The sequence below is a fragment of the Myotis daubentonii genome, chromosome 14, assembly GCF_963259705.1.
Source record: "Myotis daubentonii chromosome 14, mMyoDau2.1, whole genome shotgun sequence".
NCBI classification, from domain to species: domain Eukaryota; kingdom Metazoa; phylum Chordata; class Mammalia; order Chiroptera; family Vespertilionidae; genus Myotis; species Myotis daubentonii.
Genome location: NC_081853.1, coordinates 31092010 through 31116629, shown reverse-complemented (window position 1 = coordinate 31116629; position 24620 = coordinate 31092010). Strand labels below are relative to the sequence as shown.

At 39.1% G+C, this 24620-nt stretch overlaps 1 protein-coding gene across 7 annotated transcripts in view; it reads left to right on the top strand.

Moving 5' to 3' along the window:
- PPP2R3A (protein phosphatase 2 regulatory subunit B''alpha) overlaps positions 1-24620 on the top strand; it is a 170133-nt gene that overhangs the window by 113877 nt on the left and 31636 nt on the right. For all 7 annotated transcript variants that reach the window (XM_059663871.1, XM_059663865.1, XM_059663867.1 and 4 more), the window contains 3 exons: positions 5878-6053; positions 6764-6882; positions 8872-8978. In XM_059663871.1, the coding sequence (XP_059519854.1) occupies positions 5878-6053; positions 6764-6882; positions 8872-8978 (402 nt within the window). The remainder of the gene's footprint in view (positions 1-5877; positions 6054-6763; positions 6883-8871; positions 8979-24620) is intronic.

The following is a 24620-nucleotide window of genomic DNA, read 5'->3' as shown; positions in this document are numbered from 1 at the left end:
TACCCCATGAGGGTGTGGCCAGCCTGGGTGAGGGGCTTATGGCTGTTTTCAGGCTGGCCACAGCCCCCAGCCACCCAAGCTCCCAGTGGAGGCTGGCTGAAAGCAGGTATCTGGGATTTATTTAGCTTCTATAATTGAAACTTTATTGCCTTTTGCGGAGGCCACAGCCGCCCAGAGCATGTGGGAAGCTTGGCTTCCTCCATCACCGGGGCAACCAAGCCTCCTGCTTGCTCCAGCTCCATGGCTGCTGGCCCCCATCTTGGTTGGGTTAATTTGCATATAGTCGCTCTGATTGGCTGGTGGGCATGGCTTGGGCGTATCAAGGTAAGGTTATTTAGCATCTTTGTCTTTTATTAGTGTAGATGTCATATTTTACATCTTTTTGTTGTATCCCTTAAGTAATTATTTGTTATATTTTTACTAATTTTGTCTTTTAACCTTTATACTAGCTTTATAAGTGATTAATATACCTTTACTATATGTTTACCTTTACCAGTGAGATTTATACTTTTATTACTAATTACAGGCAGTCCTCAGGTAACATAGGACTCGACGTATGTCATTTTGTGGTTATGTCACCATCTCCCATTTATTTATTTAAAAAAAGTTCTGTTATTTCAACATATGTACATATGTGCTGTATGTTTTTTATTATTTATTTACCACAAGTAAAGGTCAGGAATTGTTATCTTTCTTTTAATTTTTTTTTACTGTTTCACTTAATTACTGCTATGTATGTGCTCCATGTGAGTGACGTAGGTGCTTATGTAGGTGGGTTCCGCATCACGGCGAAAATTGCATTACATCGCGCCGTAGGAATGGATCTCCAACATAACCCAAGGACCTACTGTAGCACCCTTTCTTTTCAGCTTGAAGTCCCTTTGGAAAAAAAAAAAAGTCCCTTTGTCATTTCTTGTAAGGCCAGTTTAGTGGTGATGAACTCTTTTAGCTTCATTTATCTGGAAAACTCTCCTTCAATTCTGATTGGCATATTTGCCAGATAGGTAATTCAGATATTCTTTGTTGGAATTATTTTTTCTTATAGCACTTTGAATATATTGTGCCACCTTCTGGCCTACCTAGTTTCTGGTGAATATTCTGCTGCTAGTATTTGGGGGGAGCGGCGGGATTCTCTTATACATATGAAGTTGTTTTTCCTCTTGCTGCTTTTAAGGTTATCTCATTGTCTTTACTATTTGACACTTTAATTATAATGTATCATGGTGTGGGTATTTTGGATTCCTCTTATTTGGAACTCTCTGGGTTTCATGGATCTGGATGTCTGTTTCCTTCTCCATGTTAGGGAAGTTAGCCATTATGTCTTCAATAAGTTTTCTGCCCCTTTCTCTCTTTCTGCTCCTTCTGTAACCCTGATAATATGAGTGTTTCTCCGATTAATGTTGTGCCATAGTTCCTTAAACTATCCTCATTTTTTCATTCATTTTTCTCTTTGATGCTAGGCAGGGAAGAAATAAAATACTTTAAGAAAATATCTAAGCCCTAACCGGTTTGGCTCAGTGGATAAAGCATCGGCCTGCAGACTTAAGGGTCCTGGGTTCGAATCTGGTCAAGGGCATGTGCCTTGGTTGCGGGCACGTCCCCAGTAGGGAGTGTGCAGGAGGCAGCTGATCGATGCTTCTCTCTCATTGATGTTTCTAACTCTCTATCCCTCTCCCTTCCTCTCTGTAAAAAATCAATAAAATATATTTTTAAAAAAGAAAAAGAAAATATCTAAGAACTTAAAGGATGCTAGTTTCCAGATTGAGCAGGCTCTCAGCCCAGCAAAATAGGTGAATTAGACCCAAATAAAGGTACTTAATAATATTTCAAAATACTAGCCACACAGAGAAACCTCTACAGGCTTCAAAGAAAATAAAAACTAAAAAAAAAGACAGGTTACAAAGGATCAGGTATCAACATGGCTTTAGACTTCTCAACAATACTAGATAGATAGAGGACAATGGATCAGTGCCTTTAAAATTCTGAAGGAAAAGCCACCACCAAGCTATAATTCTATAACTAGCCAAAATACCAACCAAGTTAGGGGGCAGATAAAAGGTATTTACAACTATTCATAGTCTCAAAAAATTTACCTGCCATGCTACTGAAGGATGTGTTTACACTAAACAAGGAAGTAAACTAAGAATGAGGAAAATTGCGATACAAGAAACAGGAAAAAGGTGAAAGGAATCCCTAGAATGAAACTGTGAACCAATCCCTGAGATCAGCTAGTTCAAATTAGAGTAGGTCAGAAGGAACCAAGAAATACTTCATCAAGAAAATCTAACTAGTGGAATACATGATGGGACTAATTATGGATGTAGAAAACAGGCAGAGATTTTGGGGGGGTTAAATTAGTAATACGTACACAGAAAACTAAACAAATACGAGATAAAATATAGTTATACATTCTGAATGTTCAGTAATTTAAAATAAGAGATTGGGAAGGGCATGTAGGTAAAGTGGGATGAGTGGTAAAAAAGCTGAAACCTCGTCTTTCATAGTGTGAAATTAATATACAGTTCTTAAAACAGAAATGTAAGAGAGGAGTAATATAAGCCTCTTATCTGAAAATATAAGATAAAAACCATAATAATCAGGTGTAGAAAGTGGTTGGTTCTGGGGAAGGAAAAATAAAGGAAAGAATGGGTCTGCCATTTCTCCTTACAATTTTTTTCTCTTTAAATCTTCATTGTTAAAAGTATTACATATGTCCCCTCTTAACCCCATTGGTCCCCTCCAGCCCTCCCCCGACCCCACCCCAGGCCTTCAGCACCCTATTGTCTGTGTCCATGGGTTACACGCATATGCATAGAAGGTCTTTGGTTGATTACCTCCCACCCACTCACCCTCTCCATGTCTCTGGATCCACTTGGTTCATCAGTTTATTTTGTTACTTAGATTCCACTCTCCTTACAAATTTTATAAAACTATTTCTCTGAGTCTGAACTTTATACCCATATGTAACTTTTATTTTTTTAATTGAATTTATTGGGGTAAAATTATCCAGGTTTCAGGTATACAAGTCTAAACTCTATCATCTGTATATTGTGAGTTTACCACCCCAAGGCAAGTGTTCTGTCACTATTTATCCCGCTTTTTCCTTCTTCTATCTCCTCCCTCTGCCATATTGTTATCTGTGTCCATAAGTCTTTCTTTTTTTTCTTTGCTTAATCCCTTCACCCTTCTCACCCAGGCTCCTACACTCCTCCTCTCTGACAGCTATCAGTCTGTTCTCTGTATCCATAAGTATGCCTCCACTTGGTTTATTCTGTTCATTAGATTCCACATATAAGAGAAATCATATGGTACTTGTCTTTCTCTGAATGGCTTATTTCACTTAGCATAATACTCTCCCAAGTTCATCCATGCTGTTGCAAAAGGTAAGATTTTCTTCATTTTTATAGCCGAGTAGTATTCCATTGTATAAATGTATGACAGCTTTTTTATCCACTCATCAACTGATGGGCACTTGCACTGTTTCCAAATCATGGCTATCCTATCTAATAAAAGAGAAACATGGTAATTAGCCATACCTCCACTACCCTTCCCATTGGCTAATCAGGGCAATATATAAATTAACTGCCAGCCAAGATGGCGGCCGGCAGCCAGGCAGCTTGAAGCGAACATGAGGCTTGCTTGCTTCAGTGACAGAGGAAACCAACGTTCCCCGCCTGCCGCTGCCGGCCTCTGAGCTTGCAGTTTGAAACATTGTTACAAATATAGAAGCTAAACAAAACCCCAGAAACCTGCTTTCAGCCAGCCGGGATCTTAGAGCTGGGGTTGAAACAGTGTTTCGATTATAGAACCCAAACAAACCAGATACCTGCTTTCAGCAGCGGAGGCCTAAGAGCTGGAACCAAGCCTCAAAGCTAAAGCTGGCCCAGAATTAAAAGAAAAAAAGAAGCAGTTGGGAGCTTCAGTCACCCACCAGCCTGAAAACAGCCCTCAGCCCCTCACCCAGACTGGCCAGGCACCCCAGTGGGGACCCCCACCCTGAAGGGGGTGTGACCAGCTGCAAACAGCCATCAGCCCCTCATCCAGGCTGGCCAGGCACCCAAGCGGGACCCCCACTCTGATCCAGGACACCCTTCAGGGCAAACCAGCCGGCCCCCACCCGTGCACCAGGCCTCTATCCTATATAGTAAAAGGATAATATGCCTCCCAGCACCGGTATCAGCGGAGCTGCGAGGCCTCCCAGCACTGGGATCAGCGTGACGGGGCAGCGCCCAAACCCCCTGATCTCCCTGTGGCTGTGTGTCTGACAGGGGCCGGGGCCACAACCTCCCTATCCACCCTGCTCTGTTCGTGACAGGGAAAGGCGCACCAACCCTCTGATCAGCCCTGCTCTGTGCCTGATGGGGGGAGCTCCCCGACCCCCTGATTGCCCTGCGGCTCTGTGTGTGACAGGGTGCGGCGCCCCAACCCCCTGATCAGCCCTGCTCTGTGTGTGACAGGGTGCAGTGCCCCAACCCCCCCCCCCCCACGGGCCCTGCTCTGTGTGTGATGGGGTAGAGCCATAACCTCCCCATTGGCCCTGCCCTGAGTGTGACAGTGGCGGTACCCCAACCCCCTGATCAGCCCTGCTCTGTGGGTGATAGAGGGCAGCGCCCCAACCTCCTGATCTGCCCTGCTCTGTGTGTGACAGGGGGTGGTGCCCCAACTCCCCTATCGGCCCTACTCTGTGAGTGACGGGGGGAGCTCCTCAACCCCGGCCCTGCTCTGAGCATGACAGGAGGGAGCTCCCCAACCCCCTGATTGGCCCTGCTCTGTGCGTGACAGGGTACGGAGCCCCAACCCCCCTGATGGGCCCTGCTCTGTGAGTGACAGGGGGCAGCGCCCCAACCCCCTGATTGGCCCTGCTCTGTGCGTGACGGGGGTGGTGCCGCAACCTCCCCATCGACCCTGCCTTGAGTGTGACAGGGGGCGGTGCCCCAACCCCCCAATCGGCCTTACCCTGAGCATGACTGAGGGTGGCATCGCAACCTCCCAATCCGCCCTGCTCTGTGCATGACAGGGGGCGGCACCCCAACTCCCCAATCGGCCCTGCTCTGAGCCCGACCAGGGGCTGCACCTAGGGATTGGGTCTGCCCTCTGCCACCCGGGAGCAGGCCTAAGCCAACAGGTCGTTATCTCCCGAGGGGTCCCAGACTGCGAGAGGGCACAGGCCAGGCTGAGGAACCCCCCCTTCCCCCCCGAGTGCACAAATTTTTCTGCACCGGGCCTCTAGTCTATATATATAAAAGCCTAGGCGACTGTTACGACTGGTCGACCGAATGACCAGCTGGTAGCTATGATACACACTGACCACCAGGGAGCATACGCTCAATGCAGGAGCTGCCCCCTATTGGTCAGCGCGCTCCCACAGCCAACCTCCCATGGCCAGCCAACCTCCCACAGTCCCTCCCCCCGGCCAGCTGGCTCTGATTGACCCTGATAGGCCTCGATTGCTGGCCAGGTCGAGGGACCCCACCCATGCACGAATTCGTGCAGTGGGCCTCTAGTTGTAAATAATGCTGTAATGAACATAAAGGAGCATATATTCTTTCAAACTAGTATTTCAGGGTTTTTTTAAATATATTCCCAGAAGTGGAACTGCTGAATCGAAGGGCTGTTCCATTTTTAATTTTTTGAGGAAACTCCATACTGTTTTCCAGAGTGGCTGCAACAATCTGCATTCCCATCACAGTGCACGAGAGTTCCCTTTCTCCACATTTCTCCACATCCTCATCAACACTTGTTTGTTGATATTTTTATGATAGCCTGACAGGTGTGAGGCAATCGCACACATATGTAACTTTTATTTAAAAAGAAGGTGGGCAATAATAAATCTGAATGAATAAAGGACCTTTGCTAATGAGTGTCCCTCTCTCCTAGCATCGAGTATTGGTTCCGCTGCATGGATGTGGATGGGGATGGTGTGCTCTCCATGTACGAGCTGGAGTATTTCTATGAGGAGCAGTGTGAACGGATGGAAGCCATGGGCATCGAGCCCTTGCCATTCCATGATTTGCTGTGTCAGATGCTTGACCTGGTGAAGCCAGCCAGTGATGGTAACATTGCATAAAGAGCCATTTTCACTGGTCATCTCTGTAATAGCGTGGGGCATGTAATCCTGATTGTCCTAAATTATTTAACTTTACAGAGTCTTTCATGCAAGCTTCCAAAATACAGTTTTTAGGTTTCTCCTTTACTATTAGTGTGGAACCAACACTTGATGCAAATCCTGTTTAAGAAATGGGATTTTTTTCCCATGGAAACAGAAAGTAACTAGTGATTGCCAGGGGCTTGAGGGCGGGGGTAAAAAGAGATGGAGGAGGGATTGCTTGATGAGTATGGAGTTCCCTTTTGAAAGGTGAAGAAAATTTTAAGGAAATCAATAGTGGTGATGGTTGCACAACACTGAGTGTACTAAAAGCCACTTAAAACACTTTAAAATAGTGAATTTTATGTTATGTGAATTTTACCTCAAAAAAGGAAAGAAATGGGACTTTTATAATAAAACTAGAGGCCCGATACATGAAATTCGTGCAAGAGTAGGCCTTCTTCCCCCAACTGCTGGCACCAGCTTCCCTCTGGCACCGGGGACCTTGGGCTTCCCTCGCAGCCCCGGCTTTGTCCGGAAGGACGACTGGTCTGATTAGCATATTATGCTTTTATTATTATAGATAAATGTTTACATATACTTTTTAAACTTCAGTAGAAGTTTTTTTCACTTGCCAAAACAGGTCTTGGAATTTACCCGCCCTGTGTTTTTACATAGGCAAAATAACTCTACGAGATCTGAAGAGATGCAGAATGGCTCACATCTTTTATGACACTTTCTTTAATCTGGAGAAATACTTAGACCATGAACAGAGAGATCCCTTTGCAGTCCAGAAGGTACAGTATAGTTTTAACTTCTATTTGAGGGTTGTAATATCAGGGGCGGTGTGCTACAGATAAATATGGTTTCTGTCTGCAAGAACTTGATATTTAAAGAGGTAACATTGAAAACATTTCATCACATACTGAAAAGAGCATAAAGGACCTAGAGCACATCTCTTCAGACAGCTAATCAAGTTTAGATAACCTACATCTGCCTGTCATTGAGTGAATTGTATGGCCCATGTGCATTTACATATATATTAGAAACGAGTTACAAAAAGATGTGTTTGAAAAAACTTCTAATTTTAAAATATGTCAAAAGGTACATCTGTATTAGAAAGTATATTGGACTTGATTTAATTGTATCATGCATTTCTGGGATGACCTGGCAAATAGCTTTCCCCATCATAATGACAACTAGAAGCTCTCTATGATAAACAAACTTCAGATAATGTAACACTTTTTCAAGTGTTAGTGATCACTGTTCATGACTATCAGTTTGAAATCATTCTACACCTAAAACAGATGAGCACCCTTCCCTATACAAAAACCTATGGACCCTCAGAAAACCTGAACATACGACCCATGTCCAAAAACAAACAAAAAGTAGAATATCTCCACTTCCCCTTCAACATTCATTCCCCTGTTTTAAAAATAAAAATTATGTTAATACAAAAAGACTTTCAGTTGAGTCATACAGGAGTACAACAGGAAACTTTTACAATCTTTTCCTTTCCTTCTACATGTTTATAACCTTTTGACCTAAATAGTAGTAAGAATACAAAGATCACCTCCTAAAATACAAATACTCATTGCCAATTGTAAGTCTAAAAACGCATGCAAATTTCAGAATGTTAAAAGGTTGGGTTGGAGTCCCTAAAATGGATTAAGTGTAATAATTAACACATTGTATGATCAATTTTTAGGTATTTGCATTCTCCTAGGCATAATTAACCCTACATCCTAGGAAAATGCTAATCCATTATCATTATAGAAAAACATATTTTACCTGGAATATATAATCCATGATGTCAATATTATAGAAGGAAAAGAAAATGGCCTTTCCCCCCTTTATTTCTTTTATTTGTGTTATAAATTTTACTGTTATATTTTACCTTTAAATTTTACTTTTCTTTATAGGAGGAGCTAATTAAATTTGTTCTGATGTGCAAAAAAAAGAAAAAAATGATTAGTCAGAAAGTGCTCAGTTAAACTCCAGACACTGTTGAAGAGACACTGGTTATATAGAAATGAAAAAGACTTAGTATATAAAGAATAGGTATATAGAGATGAAAAAGACAGAATAGTAAAAGGTGGAAACCAAGCATATACTATAGCAAAGCAATGACTTGAGGTAGAAAGGCTGTTTCCAGGAAGACAGCAGAGATGACATGGTATCTGACCTGGATTTTATTGTATTTATTTATTTATTTTTAATATATTTTTATTGATTTCAGAGAGGAAGGGAGAGGGAGAGAGAGATAGAAACATCAATGATGAGAATCATTGATTGGCTGCCTCCTGCACACCCCACACTGGGGATCGAGCACACTGGGCATGTGCCCTGGACCAGAATTGAACCTGGGACCCTTCAGTCCGCAGGCCAACACTCTGTCCACTGAGCCAAACCAGCTAGGGCTGACCTGGATTTTAAAGAAGCAGTAAAAATTTGCCAGAGGAAGGGGTGGCATATGCAGGTGTCATATGCAACCCACAGGTCACTCCAGATAGCTGTTGGGCAAAGTGCCAGGGAGGAAGTGTCTAGAAAAAGGTCTCTGATTACAAGGCTAAAGAATGTAGACCTAAAGAATTTAGCTGATGGACAGTAGACTATAATTTGTGATTGCAGGTGTGGAAAATCACTTTAGGAGTATTATTACTTTAGCACTTCTTTTAACAATGAAACATTTTCAGATAGTTTTTTTTTCAGTGATCCATAAACCTATCTCCAGTTCTTTGTCTTTAATTATTTTTTCTTTTCTGTGCGGTACTCTTTCCAATCAGGATGTGGAGAATGACATGCCTGAGCCCTCTGACTGGGACAGGTTTGCTGCTGAGGAGTATGAGACGCTTGTAGCGGAGGAGTCTGCCCAAGCACAGTTCCAGGAAGGGTAAGTGAATCTCCCTGTGTCTTGTAGAACCTTTTTAGGAGAGGTACCCATATCAGGAAATATTAAAACCACCTTAAAAAATCAAGCTAGTAATCCTTTCCTATTTTTACAATTTTTGAGTATCATAAACATGAGTGATTTTAAACAACTTTAGTTGAATGAATATTTTCCTCAGCAGTCTTTCTCTTTCCTTCTTAATTTCCTGAAGAGTCTCCTCATGTCCTGTTTCCTTTAATGAAGTTGTACCTTTCACTGGAAACTAAGATTGTTGTGCAGTCATACTACTTTGTTAGTGATGTCAGTGAATTCTGTAAATATGGAAGGAGGCCAGAAGAACTGAAAAGCTTTTTTAAGTAATAAAAGATGATCATGTTTAAAACAAATCTTTATCATATATGGTCTTCTGCATTCAACCCTGAACACGAAGTAACTTCTACATGGAATTTATAATAGTGTATTATCCCACAAAAGGACCATGATAAGAAATTAAATCATGAGACTTTCACTGCTTAGAACATTTCATAACTTTATAATTTGTTGGCTCTTTCTATCACCTAGGCATTCCTCCTCTAATTCTTCTTTAGTCATTGTTTCTCTAAGGCTCTCAATGAATACTTATTATTAAAATAGTGCATTTTTAATAAGCAGTACATTCATATAATTTAATATTCAAAAAAACAATAGTCAAAAGTTTCTTACTATTCAGTCTTCCTCCCTTAAAACAACCACTGTTATTATTTATTTTGTACCCAAAAATACTCTCTTCTTCACATTCTCACTCTCTGTTGCATGTATGTACATATATGGATAGATAGATACACACACACACGTGTGTGTGTATGTATATAAAAGCAAATATACATTTTTTATTTTTTCTCTTACACATATGGTAGCATATTATATCCACAGCTTGGTACCATGCCTTTTCCATAATATAAAGTTTCTATTATACAAGATGAGTAAGTTCTAGAGATCTGCTAGTATACAACATAGTTACCTATAGTTAAAAATATGGTATTGTACACTTACGAAATATATTAAAAGGATAGAGCTCATATTAAATGTTCCCAAAACACACACACACAGCCCTAGCTTGTTTGGATCAGTGGATAGAGCATTGGCCTATGGACGGAAGGGTCCCAGGTTCAATTCCAGTTAAGGGCACATGCCTGGGTTGTGGCCTCGATACCCAGTATGGGTCGTGCAGGAGGCAGCCAATCAATGATTCCCTCTCATCATTTTTTTTTTTTAATATATTTTATTGAGTTTTTACAGAGAGGAAAGGAGAGAGATAGAGAGTTAGAAACATCGATGAGAGAGAAACATCAACCAGCTGCCTCCTGCACACCCCCCACTGGGGATGTGCCTGCAACCAAGGTACATGCCCTTGACCGGAATCGAACCTGGGACCCTTCAGTCCGCAGGCCGACGCTCTATCCACTGAGCCAAACCGGTTTCGGCCCCTCTCATCATTTATGTTTCTATCTCTCTCTTCCTCTCCCTTCCTCTCTGAAATCAATAAAAATATATTTAAAAAATAAAAGAATAACTGAAGGTTGAGGGGAAAAACAAGCCAATAAATTGGAAACTATTCCATAGCTATATCTAATGAATGTTTTAAGTTTTTTACAGTTGCATAATAGTCCACTTTGTTGTTATACCGTTATTTTACAATCCTCTGTATGTGGACATTATATTTTAATAGTTCACTTTAGAAATATGTTGCAATGAATAATTTTTTTTTTTTTACTACGAGCGAACATTTATAAAAGCTGGGGACAGTGAAACAAGGAAGTGCTTAGCATAGAGGAAGCAACAATAGAGACCTAGGCTGGTCTGCCTTAGTTCTCTGGGAAGTCAGAGGAAAGAGGGCCTTGGAGATGGTTTCATATGGTTAGCCCTGGGTGAGCTGCTGCTGCCTATTGCTCTCCTAAATGCAAGTCTCCCGATGTCCTTTAGAGTTTATGAGATGCATGCCTATGAGGAAGAAGTGGGCGAAGAAGAGGGGGAAGGGAATGGCGTGGGCATGCTTCCCAGAGAGAGAGTGTGCCACAAAGAATAATTTCATATACCTGTTACTTTATACTCATGTAGGATAAATTACTAGATGTGTATATAGCAAACATAGCATACTTGCAAAGCGTTAGGATTTTAGAAAAACCAACAAGAAATGATGCAGACATCCAAAACTAGCAACAGTATGGAGCCATTTCCATTGCTACGCCTAAAAGGACAAGGAGATGAAACCATCATTGGAACTTGAAGATAGTAACTATGGAGAGAGTCACCTGACTGTATACTGCTGGCACTTTCCATTAGCTTCCAACCAGAAACCAAAAGATAAGAACCCACTGCTGTGGTCCATTTGGTCACCCTCCTCGGACACAGAGCTAGGGGGAGAGTAGATCTAGTGGAATAAATAGAATATCCAGCTCAATAGATAACATCAGTTAGTCCTACATAGAGACCATACCATTTGTCACCCCTACCATTAAGCCTTCAAAATCTTTTTTGAGAGTAATGAAGAAGCCATCACCAAACCACTTTCTTTAATCTGAAGATTTCCTTAATATGTTTAGTCACAAAACTAGGGTCTCATTTTTATGATAATGACCTGGAAACCCTTAAAATCATTCATCATTCATTGATTATCCCGAGACTGCATACAAAGAAAAGACAGGCAAGTGGATTCACAAACCTGATTTAAAGGTTTTTGACACTGAGCATCCTTAGGCAGAATTAGGGCAATTTTACTGATCTTATGAAGCAACATCACTGCTGTTAAGAACGTGTGTGGATACTTGTAACAGTGAAAACTCTGAGACAATCTAAGTGTCTAATAGGAAGATTAATAAAATTATCCTATGAACAAAATAAGTATCAGAAAGAAAATTAAGTGTAAGAAAAACAAAAGGGATCTGACATCTACACTAATAAAAGAGAAACATGCAAATTGGTGTCACTCTATGCCCACCAGCCAATCAGAGTGACTCTGCAAATTAACCCAACAAAGATGGTGGTCTTATACATACACACACACACTTAGTGGCCAGATTATTATGACCACCTGACGTTTGTAGACAAATTAGCTATAATTTTGCACTGAAGTTGCTAGAAGGCCAGACCATTATAAACATCTGAATAGCACAAATACCCAGTATCGTTGCTGATCAAGTTTATCCTATCATGTTAGTGTATCCCAATGGAGATGGCTTCTTCCAACAAGACAATGTGCCATGCCACGGTGCTCGTATTGTGCAGGAGTGGTTTCAAGAACATGAGGGAGACTTTACCTTGCTTAGGTGGCCCCAACAATCACCAGGTCTCAATCCAATTGAGCATTTGTGGGACAAAGTTAAAAGAGCCATCAGGCAGCTGGTATTCATCAGGCATGGTATCAGATTCTTCGCATCACTTTCAACATCTCATGGAGTCAATGCCAAGAAGAATCGCCTCAGTATTGAAGGCAAAAGGTGGCCCAACGAAGTACTGATGGGGTGGTCATAATAATCTGGCCACTAAGTGTATATATTGGATAGGGCAAGCAGAATAGGAAAAAATTCAAAGATAATAAAAAAGCTTTTTTGAAATGAAGACGTAACTCTGAAAGATCAAATTCTCTTATACAAGATTCTCTTATAATCTAGGAAATACTTGTAATTATTGACCCCAGATATGTGTGGTGAATTTATCAGAATTCAAAGGTAAATAAAAGCTTATGGGGGAGGGGGTTCATTTTTCAAAATGCAAGTCACCAGACAAGGGCAAAAATCAGTCTTGGCTCAGATACCTCCACAGAAAAATAAATACTGGAAGACTGTGAAACAATATTTACAACTTTCTCAGAGATAGAAAGTCTATACCCAGAAACTTTACACTAACCCAATATGACATTCAAGCATGAAAACACAAATAGACATTTTCAAACATGTAATAACTGGAGGGAATATAGCATCCATGAGCTTTTCTTTAAAAAGGACATAATCATAAAACCAGGAAACCAACCAATAAAGAGCCCAGACATAGAGCAGCCATGGTGGAAAAGAAATAATAGTGTGACATCAGCCGCATGGCAGAGTAAGAAGATTCCTTTGTTTCTATCCTTAAATTTACAACAAATCAGACAACTATAACTCAACAAAGGATTGCCTGTTCAACACACAAACATACCTGAATGATTTACCCAATGGTACATCTAAAGGTGGGCCTTTTGGAATGAGATATGGAAGCGAGACAAGGAAAAGGACAGAGATGATGGCTGCAGACACAGTTGGGTGCCCACTGCAGCCCCAGAGAGAATGGTAGTAATGGAGAAGTCGAGCTAGATCCCTCACACTACCACCTAGAGCAGTGGTTCTCAACCTTCTGGCCCTTTAAATACAGTTCCTCATGTTGTGACCCAACCATAAAATTATGTTTGTTTCTACTTCATAACTGTAATGTTGCTACTGTTATGAATCGTCATGTAAATATCTGATATGCAGGATAGTCTTAGGCGACCCCTGTGAAAGGGTCATTCGACCGCCAAAGGGGTCATGACCCACAGGTTGAGAACCACTGACCTAGAGTATAAGAGGTTCAGAAGCAGTGTTCCTCAGAGAAAAGGCATCTCCCTTCCTCCCTTCCCATCATGGAAAACCCCAGTAGAAGTGGCTGGGAAGTCTTAGACAGTACAGTGGTGCCAACAGCCATTGCTGGCAGAGGATGGAGCCACAACATGGCAAACTTCCCACCCATCCAAACAGCCAGGTAGAGAAAGCTGTACAATAGTGCCTACAGTGATTGCTGGCAGAGAGGTAGAGCCATAAGATTGCTACTTGCCTCCCTTGCCCCATCAATTCTATTAGCAGTGGGGCCAGTGACCATTAGTGAAAAGGAAATAGTTCTAGGAGCTCACAAAGCCAGTTCTCCATTGCCTGCCACACCAGTTCTCTATTCCCCCCATTACAGTGGTGATGCCCCATAACCCAAGCAAGCCAGTCACAGAGGACACCCATTACCCCAGTGCATACATGGCATTTTCCTTAACGGAAATAATACCAATCCACTGTAATCCCAGAGGCACAAATAGTGCAAGTAAGAGAAAACAAAAACTTGTGCTATAACACCATCTACTGGGGGGGAAAGTACCCTGCCTGTCAACCTGCTGAATTGTTGAGATCAAAACAGTATCTAAACAAGAAAATAGCTGAATAGCTCAAATTTGTGTCCGAGAAACAATCCATAAAATACCATGAACAACTAAGGTAACATGGGAGCACTTAAAGAAAATGAAAAGCCTCCAGAAGCCATGGAAGACTGTCACTTAAATGATAGAGAATTTAAGACTGCAGTTGTGAAGAAGCTCAGTGAGTTACAAGAGAACTTAGAAAGGCAGTTCAATGACCTCAAAAATAAAATTAATGAACATAAGGAGTACTTTACCAAAAAGATTAAAACTATCAAAAAGAACCAAACAGAAAATCTGGAGATGAAGAACTTAATTGCTTAAGAGAGAATTAGCAAACACGAAGACAGAAACTAGAAGGAAGAAGAGTGTTTAAAAATCAAAGAACTCTACGAGAACTATCTGACTCCGTCAGAAAGAGGAACATAAGGATAATAGATATACCAGAAGGAGAAGAGAGGGAGAAGGGAACAAAGAGCTTACCCAAAGAAATAATTGATGAGAACTTCCCAAGCCTATAGAACGAACTGGACTTTCGAAATAAAGGAAGCTAACAGAACAACTAATTTTATCAACCCAGAAATATCTTCTCCAAAACACATTTTATTCAAACTATCAAAAATTAATGACAAAGCCCTGGCCGAGTGGCTCAGTTGGTTGGAGCATCTTCCCATACACCAAAAGGTTGTGGATTGATTCCTGGTCAGGTGCATTCAGGAGGTAACCAACCAATCGATGTCTCTCTCTTTCTCTCTCTCTCAAATCAAAAAACATATTCCTGGTGAGGATAAAAAAAATTTAATGACAAAGAATTCTCAAGGCAGCCAAAGGAAACTCTATTATATTATCATCTTTCAATGGAAACATTATAAGCCAGGAGAAAGTGGAAGGAAATATTCAAAATATTGAAAGGAACTGTCAGCCAAGGATAACATATCCAGCAAAATTGTCCTTTAGCTATGAAGAAAAATAAAGGCTTTCCCAGACAAACAAAAGCTGAGAGAATCTACTGCAAGACCTACTTTACAAGAAATTTTTAAAGGAGCTCTTCTACCAAAAACCCAAAAAATAAAGTATATAAAACTGAGTACGATGACTATCAGACAGAAGTAGGAAATTGCAACTCTACTTCAGAATAAGATATTAAATACTTAATTTAAACATAAAGATTAAATGAATGGGATGTCATTAAAAAATAACTAGCTATTGCAATTTGGTACAATATAAAAAGAGATAATTTGTGACAACAAATTCATGAAAGGGGAGAAGGAAAGGACTGACCACTCACAAGGGAATGAAGATAAGATGCAATCAGAAGAAAAAGGACTACTGTATGTATGAGGCACTTTACATGAGGCTAATGGTAAACACACACAAAAAGTCAGAGCTGAGACACAAAACCTAAAAAAAGAAAACAGAAAAAAAAAAAAAATCACAGAAAACTACCAAACTGACATAGCAGACATAATCAAAAGAGAAAGAAACAATGGAGATAAGAGCAACCAGAAAACAAAAAATAAAATGGATATAGTTAAGTCCTTATATATCAATAGTTACCCTAAATGTAAATGGACTGAACTCACCAATCAAAAATCACAAAGTAGCAGAATAGATTAAAAAGCAAGCTCCAACTATAAGTTGCCTGCAGGAGACTCCTCTCAGCTTCACAGACAAACATGGGCTCAAAGTGAAGAGGTGGAAGATGATATTACATAAATGAAAAAGACTCAAATCAGAAATGAAGAGAGGTTAGAATGGACACCACGAAAATAAAAGGATTACATGAGAATTCTATGAAAGACTATATGCCATGAAATTTGATAGGCTAGAAGAAATGGCCAAATTATTTGAAGTATACAACCTTCCTAGGAGGAAAATCTAAATAGGCCCATCACTAGTAGGAAATTGAAACTAATTACAAAAAAAACCCCAAAAAACTGACAATGAACAAAAGTTCAAAGCCATTTGGTTTCACTAGTGAAGTCTACCAAACATTAAAAAGATATTTTTAATATTGCCCAGCTGGTGTAGCTCCATGCTTGAGAATCAACCTATGAACCAGGAAGTCACAGTTGGATTCCTGGTCAGGGCACATGTCAGGGTTGTGGGCTTGATACCCAGAGGGCATGCAGGAAGCAGCCAATCAATGATTCTCTCTCATCATTAATGTTTCTATCCCTCTCCCTTCCTCTCTGAAGTTAATAAAGTATATATATTTTTTAAAGATTTAATACTAATCCTTATTAACCTCTTCCAAAAAATTGGACAAGAATGACTACTCCTAACTCATATTACAAAGCTAACATTACCCTGGTACCAGAACCAGGCAAAAATAACTCACCCCCAAAAAAGAAAATTTCAAGCTAGTAGCTCTAGTTTACATGGATGCAAAAATGCTAAACCAAATACTAGCAAATTGAATACAATATATTAAAAGGATCATACATCACAATCAAGTGGGGTTCATTCCAGAGATGCAAGGATGGTTCAGCATCCACAAATCAATCAATGTGATATACCACATTAACAGAGTAAAAGATAAAAATCATATGATCCTATCAATGCATGTAGGGAAAATATTTGACAAGACACAACATCCATTTATGATAAAATCATACTCGATTGGGGGAAAAAATGAAAGATTTTCCTCTAAGATCAAGAGCAAGATAAGGGTGCCCATTCTTACCACTGTTATTAAATATAGTACTGGAAGTCCTAGCCAGAGCAATTAGACAAGAAAAAGAAATAAAAGGCCTCCAAACTGGGAATGAAGAAGTAAAACTGTTACTACTTACAGATGACATAATTCTAGATATAGGAAACCCTGAAGAGTCCACCAAAAAGCTATTGGAAGAAATAAGTAAATACAGTCAAGTTGCAGGATACAAACTCATTATACAAAAATCTGTTGCATAAAGAAAAATGAAGAAAACAATCCCAATACAATCATGACAAAAAGAATAAAATGCCTAGGAATAAACTTAAAGGAAGTAAAAGACCTGTACACTGAAAACTATAAGACATAGTTGAAAGAAATTGAAGAAGATATAAAGAAATGGAAAGCTGGCAGCAAAATCTCAGACATCTCTCATAGCAGTATATTTACAGATATATCTCCTAAGGCAGAGACACTAAGGAGAAAATAAACAAATGGGACTACATCAAAATAAAAAAGCTGCACAGCAAATAAACCATCAACAGAACAAAAAGAGATCCCATTGTATGGGACAGCATATTTGGCAATGATACAGCTGATAAAGGGTTAATATCCAAAATTTACAGGGAACTCATACAACTTAACAAAAGGAAGACAAATAATCCAATTTAAAAATGGGCAAAGGCCTTAAATAGACACTTCTTCAAAGAGGGCATATAGATGGCCAACGGACATGAAAAAATGCTGAAAGTCACTATCTGAGAGATGCAAATCAAAATGACAATGAGGTACCATCTCACATCTGTCAGAATGGCTACCATCAACAAATCAACAAATGACAGGTGCTGGCGAGGATGTGGAGAAGAGGAACCCTTGTGCACTGCTGGTGGGAATACAGTGCAGCCATTATGGAAAACAGTATGGAGTTTCCTCAAAAATTTAAATACGGAACTGCCATTTGACCCAGTGATACCACTTCTAGGTATATATCCTAAGAAACCCAAAGCACCAATTAGAAGAATGTATGCACCCCTATGTTCATAGCAGCACAATTTACATAGCTAAGATCTGGAAACAGCCCAGGTGCCCATCAGTAGATGAGTGGATAAAAAAGGTTTGGTACATTTATACTATGGAATACTATGCAGCAGTAAAAAAGAAGAATCTTTTACCCTTTGAGACAGCATGGAGGGACCTGAGAGTATCATGCTAAGTGAAATAAGTCAGTCAGAGAAAGACAAGTATCACATGATCACACTCATATGTGGAATCTAAGTAACAAAGTAAATTGATGAACAGAGTGGATCCAGAGACATGGAAGCATGGAACACAGTGCAGAATCTCAGAGGGAAGGCAGGGGAGGGTGGATAGGTGGGAGCTAATCAACCAAAGACCTTGTATGCATATATGCAGAACCCATGGACACAGACAATAGGGTGCTGAAGGCCTGGAGCCGTGGGGATTGGGGGGGGGGGAGCAGGGGAGGGGAGGCTAGAGGGGAATGGGGGTAAAGGGGACATATGTAATACTTTCAACAATAAACAATTATTTTTTTAAAATAAAAGAAATGAGAAAGCTGTTCTGTGTTCATGGATTGGAAGAATTAAAATGTTATAAAGATTTAATGTAATTCTTATCAAAATCCCAATGGTATTTTTCACAGAATAAAAGAAAACAAAATAACCCCTCAAATCTGTATAGAACCACCAAAGACTCCAAACAGCCAGTGCAATCCTGAGAACAAAAAGAACAAAACTGGAGGTATCTCACTCCCTGATGTCAAATTATACTATAAATCTACAGTAATCAAAACAGTATGGCATTGGCAGAAAAACAGATACACAGACCAATGCAACATAATTGAGAGTCTATAAATAAACCTATGCATATGTGCAACTAATTTGCAACAAAGGTGCCCAAAACACACAATGTTAAAAAAGAAAGTCTTTTTAATAAATAGTGTTGGGAAAACTGGAAAGCCACCTGCAAAACAATGAACTCTCTGACGCTATATATAAAAATTAACTCAAAATGAATTTAAAGACTTAAATATAAGACCTGAAACAAAATACATAAAAGAAAATATAGGCAATAAACATATGGACGTTGGCCTCAGGCATTTTTGTGAACTTAACCCAAAAGACAAGGGAATTAAAAGCAAAAACAAATGAATGAGACTACATCAACCTAAAATGCTTCTGCTCAGCAAAAGAAACCATCAAAAAAACAAAACAAAACAAAAGGCAACCAACAAAATGGTTGATATTTGCAAATGATACCTCTGATAAGGAGCTAATATATAAAGAACTCATACAACTCAACAAAATCCAATTAAAAAATGGGCAGAGGGCATGAATAGACACTTAACCAAGGAAGACATACAACAAATATAGGAAAATATGCTCAACATCACTAGTTATAAGGGGAAGTAAATCAAAACCACAATGAGATATTACCTCACACGTTAGAATGGCTATTTTCTATAAGACAAGAAATAACAAGTATTAGAGATGTAGAGAAAAGGTGACCCTTATACATCGTTGTTTGGAGTGTAGGTTACTGCAGCCACTATAGAAAATAGTATGGAAATTCTCCAAGAAATTAAGAATAGAGCTACCATATGACCCAGCAATCCCTCTTCTGGGTATCTATCCCCCCCCAAAAAAAAAAGTTATGAAAACACTTATTCATAAAGATATATGTGCCCCTGTGTTCACTACAGCATTATTTACAATAACCAAGACATGGAAACCTAAGCGCCCATCATCAGATGATTGGATAAAGAAGATGTGGTACACATATACAATGGAGTACTGCTTAGCCATAAAAAATATGAAATATTGCCATTTGCGACAACCGGGATGGACCTTGAAAGCATTATGCTAAGTGAAATAAGTCAGACAAAAAAGGACAAGAACCACATGATTTCATTCGTATGTGGGATGTAAAACAAAAGCAACAAACTCATAGATACAGACAACAGAATGGTGGTTACCAGAGGGAAAGGGATTGGCAAAACAAAGAAGGTCAAATTCATGGTAATGGAAGGTAGACTAGACTTTGAGTGGTGAGCACACAGTAGTGTGTACAAATGTCATATTATAAAGTTGTATACCTGAAACTTATATAATGTTATTAACCCATGTTGCCCTTTAATAAATTTAGTTTAAAAAGAAATAATAATGAGCAATCAATCCATTTCAATGTAGAAAGGGTATTTATCAGAACCATAATTATTATGGGTAAAATAATGTAACTAAAGCTGGTGTAGAGAGGAAGAAGAAATATATATGTAACATCCTAGAAATAACTACTTAACTGAATTAGGATGTACAGAGGAAGAAGAAAATATATGTTGAGTTTAATTAGCAAGGCCTCCACAGATACCTTCTAAAGCTGATAAGTTTAGAGTTTAATAATATTAATTAAGCCCTGACCAGTTTGGCTCAGTGGATGGAGCGTCGGCCTGGGGAGTGAAGGGTCCCAGGTTCAATTACGGGCAAGGGCGTATACCTTGGTTGCGGGCACATCGCCAGTGGGGGGCGTGCAGGAGGCAGCTGATCGATGTTTCTGACTCTCTATCCCTCTCCCTTCCTCTCTGTAGAAAATCAATAAAATCTATTTTAAAAAATAATAATATTAATTAAAAATAATCACTTGAAAAACAAAAGCCTTACTCTAAATATTCTAATTCAATCAGAAAAAAAAACTGTACACACAAAATAAAAACACAGACCACACATCATAAACTAAAAAATAAGAAAAGACAAATATTTTTAGATCAGTGAAAAGAAATGGAATAAACTCACTTTTTAAAAGAAAAGGGTTCAACTGTGGAATGATAGCAAAGGTTGAATAAAAACAGAATGAGCACACACAAAAACTGTCCGAATAACATCAGATTTTTGAAGCAAGACTCTAAAAATTATTTGCAGTCATAATAAACTATTCCCTGAAAATAGATAAAATACCTTTATCCATAGACCATTTACTAAATACATATTAGGCCATAAACAAAACATCAGTGGATTTCTAAAAAGTAATACTACAGGCCAGCTTTTCATCTCAAGGAGGTTGATTTAAAGCATACTGTCATTTTCCATTTCTTACACCATAAAAATAAAAAATACAGAACACCACTTAAAGAAGAGAAACTTCCCGTGGAAAGAAAGAAAGTAGATGGGATCAGATTGAAGAGGGAACCAGAGCTTATGTTCTATGCGGAGGGTGCAGAAGATAATTACTACAGATAAAGAGAGCAGCATTTAAGGATATCTATACCAGAATTTGATTGAGACCAAAAGCAAGAGGGAGACCAGAAGCATCCAGCTAGGCCAAATCCTAAACAGTCATGTGTCACTTACCAATGGGGATATGTTCAGAAAAATTCACCCTTAGGCCATTTCATCATTGTGCAAACATCACAGACTATACTTACACAAATCTAGATGCTATAGCGAGCTTACACACCTAGACCATATGGTATAGCCTATTGCTCCTAGGCTCCAAGACTGTACAGCCTATTATGGTACTGAATAAGCAATTGAAATAAAATGGCGATTATTTTTGTGTCTAAACATAAAAAAGTTACCACAGCAACATGGTTTAAAAGATAAAGTGTGTTTGTACGCACATGCTTTGGGGGAGCAAGGGAAAAGCTGTGGAGGGAGGCACCATCTGAGGGAGAGTAGACGTCAGGAGGAGGGAGAGAGGAAGGATGAGAAGGAAGGAAAAAGAGAAATGGAGAGCAGAGATTAAGAGAGCTAGAAAGCTAAAGCTTGAAATAAGAAATAAAAGGAGGAAGGGGAGGAGATGAATATTGGGGGCGGGCGTGGAACTGAAAGGAAGGAGAGTTAAATAGGCTTTGCAGGTCTGTCCCAACTGCTTAGCTCTGCCATTATAGTGTGAAAGTAGGAAAGATAAGCTTTATTTAAGCAAAAGAATATGGCTGTGTTCCAATAAAATTTTAATCATAGACACTGAGATATCTTCATTTCATTTTCACATGTCATGAAATATTCTTCTTTTGATATTTTTTCAAACTTAAAAAGGTGCCCTGACTGGTTTGGCTCAGTGGATAGAGCGTCGGCCTGCGGACTCAAGGGTCCCAGGTTCGATTCCAGTCAGGGGAATGTACCTTGGTTGCGGGCACATCCCCAGTGGGGAGTGTGCAGGAGGCAGCTGATCGATGTTTCTAACTCTCTATCCCTCTCCCTTCCTCTTTTTAAAAAAATCAATAAAATATATATTTTTTAAAAAAAAAACTTAAAAAGGTGAAACCATTGGCTGTACAAGACAGATTTGACCCAGACTGTAGTTTGCCAATCCCATACTAGAATGAAATTTGAGAACATAAAAGATAGAGAACTGAAAACCTATCAGAAAGAAAAAAGAGATTACCCGCAAAATGAATACAAAAACAAGTAGAGCATGACCATTTAAATACTGCAAAGAAAATAACTTAGAACCTAGAACTCTGTTTAAATGTAACAGCCAGGTAAAGATATTGTCAGACATTCAGAGATGTGAAAAGCTTACTACACACAAACTGTCTCTGAAAGAAATATTAAAGGATATTCTTCAGCAAGAAGGCAAATGGATCCTAGAGGAATACTAGGATGCAAGAAGCAATCATGAGCAACAAAATTAGTAAAACTTCTTCTTAGAACTAGGTAAGTATTGATCACAGATACTTCTAACACAGTGATTCTCAACCTTCTGGCCCTTTAAATACAGTTCCTCATGTTGTGACCCAACCATAAAATTATTTTCATTGCTACTTCCTAACTGTAATGTTGCTACTGTTATGAATCGTCATGTAAATATCTGATATGCAGGATGGTCTTAGGCGACCCCTGTGAAAGGGTCGTTCAACCGCCAAAGGGGTCGCGACCCACAGGTTGAGAACCACGGCTCTAACATAAGAGGGTAGAAAGAGGCCAGAGAAATATGCTGAGTCTTTATGAGAATGGAGAATATAGATGCTGATAGAATTATATTTCTCTAAGAATGGCTAGAGTTAAAGTATGTTTTAAAAATTTAAGATCAGCCAAAACCGGTTTGGCTCAGTGGATAGAGCGTCGGCCTGCGGACTGAGAGGTCCTGGGTTCGATTCCGGTCAAGGGCATGTACCCGGGTTGCGGGCACATCCCTGGTGGGGGATGTGCAGGAGGCAGCTGATCGATGTTTCTCTCTCATCGATGTTTCTAACTCTCTCTATCTCTCTCCCTTCCTCTCTGTGAAAAATCAATAAAATATATTTAAAAAAAAAAATTTAAGATCAATCACTAAAAGAAAAAAAATAAAATAGAAAAATTCCTAATCATATTTAGAAAAAGATAGTTAATTATTAACTAGTAAAGAAATGAGTAAAGAAAATACAAATTACAATCTTTTTAAAATCAGGAATGAAAACATTATACAGGGTGGGGGAAAAGTAGATTTATAGTTGTTCATATGGAAAATAATACAATAATTAATAAATCATACAAGAATAAACTGTTTCACCTACGCACGACAACAGACCTACTTTTGACACACCCTGTATTTAGTAAAATCTCTGGGATATGAACAAGGGAAAATATATAACCTGTATACTGAAGTAAATGAACTAGGCTATCCTCTGCAGTTGCATTAAAAAGGATGACAAAACAGAACCAAATAAAGTACATAGAAGGAAGAAGTTAAAAAAACTTTATTTAAACAAAAATAAATCTATTAATTTATACACACATGCAGCATACTATGTGCCAAGCACTACTCAATATTTTAATTCACTTGGGTGCTCACACAAAAAAACATATTTTGTAGATGCTATTGTCCCCATTTTACAGGTATGAAAACTGGACTACAGATTTGTCAAATCTACCAATATATAAAAGTCGTTTTTAGCCCAAGACTGCAACTGGTTCAGCTTTACAAAAGATCTGTCATTAATAGATTAAAAGAGGGGGGGAAATATGACAAAATTTAATGTATTTTCTAGTTTGGAAAAAATCTTAAAACTAAGCAAACTTAAGAAGTATACCTTCTTAACAGTTAAATGGTATTAATCCTATACCCCAGAAACAACCAGTTAAAAATATAATAGGAAAAAATCCTAAAATATTAAGAAAAAATGTGACTTCTGCCAAAACCGGTTTGGCTCAGTGGATAGAGCGTCGGCCTGCGGACTTAAGGGTCCCGGGTTCGATTCCAGTCAAGGGCATGTACCTGGGTTGTGGGCACATCCCCAGTGGGAGATGTGCAGGAGGCAGCTGATCGATGCTTCTCTCTCATCGATGTTTCTAACTCTCTATCTCTCTCCCTTCCTCTCTGTAAAAAATCAATAAAATATATATTTAAAAAAAAAAGAAAAAAATGTGACTTGAAAAATATATATGAAGAAAATATAAAATTTCATCAAAAAATATAAAGACCGTTTGCCATGTTAAAATAAATTTACCAATTATCCCCCAAAACATGTGTGGAGCTTGATAAACTAATTCTAAACTTCACATGGAACAATAAATACATAAGAATAGCAATGAGTTTTGAAAAGAAACAAAGTTATTATGGGGTGTGAAAGAGAGTTAGCATATAATTACTATAAAGCCATAGTAATTAAACCCAGTATCATTTCCATGCATAAAAAGAAAATATATGCATAGCAATATAGTCTATAAAGATGGTGTATTAAATGTGTCAAAAGAAGATCAATTAGTCAATAAAAGGTTGGCTCTTTGTGGTGAGGTTAAAAATATACATGTTAAACTAATATCTTCAAGAATATAAATAGAGCCGAAACTGGTTTGGCTCAGTGGATAGAGCGTTGGCCTGC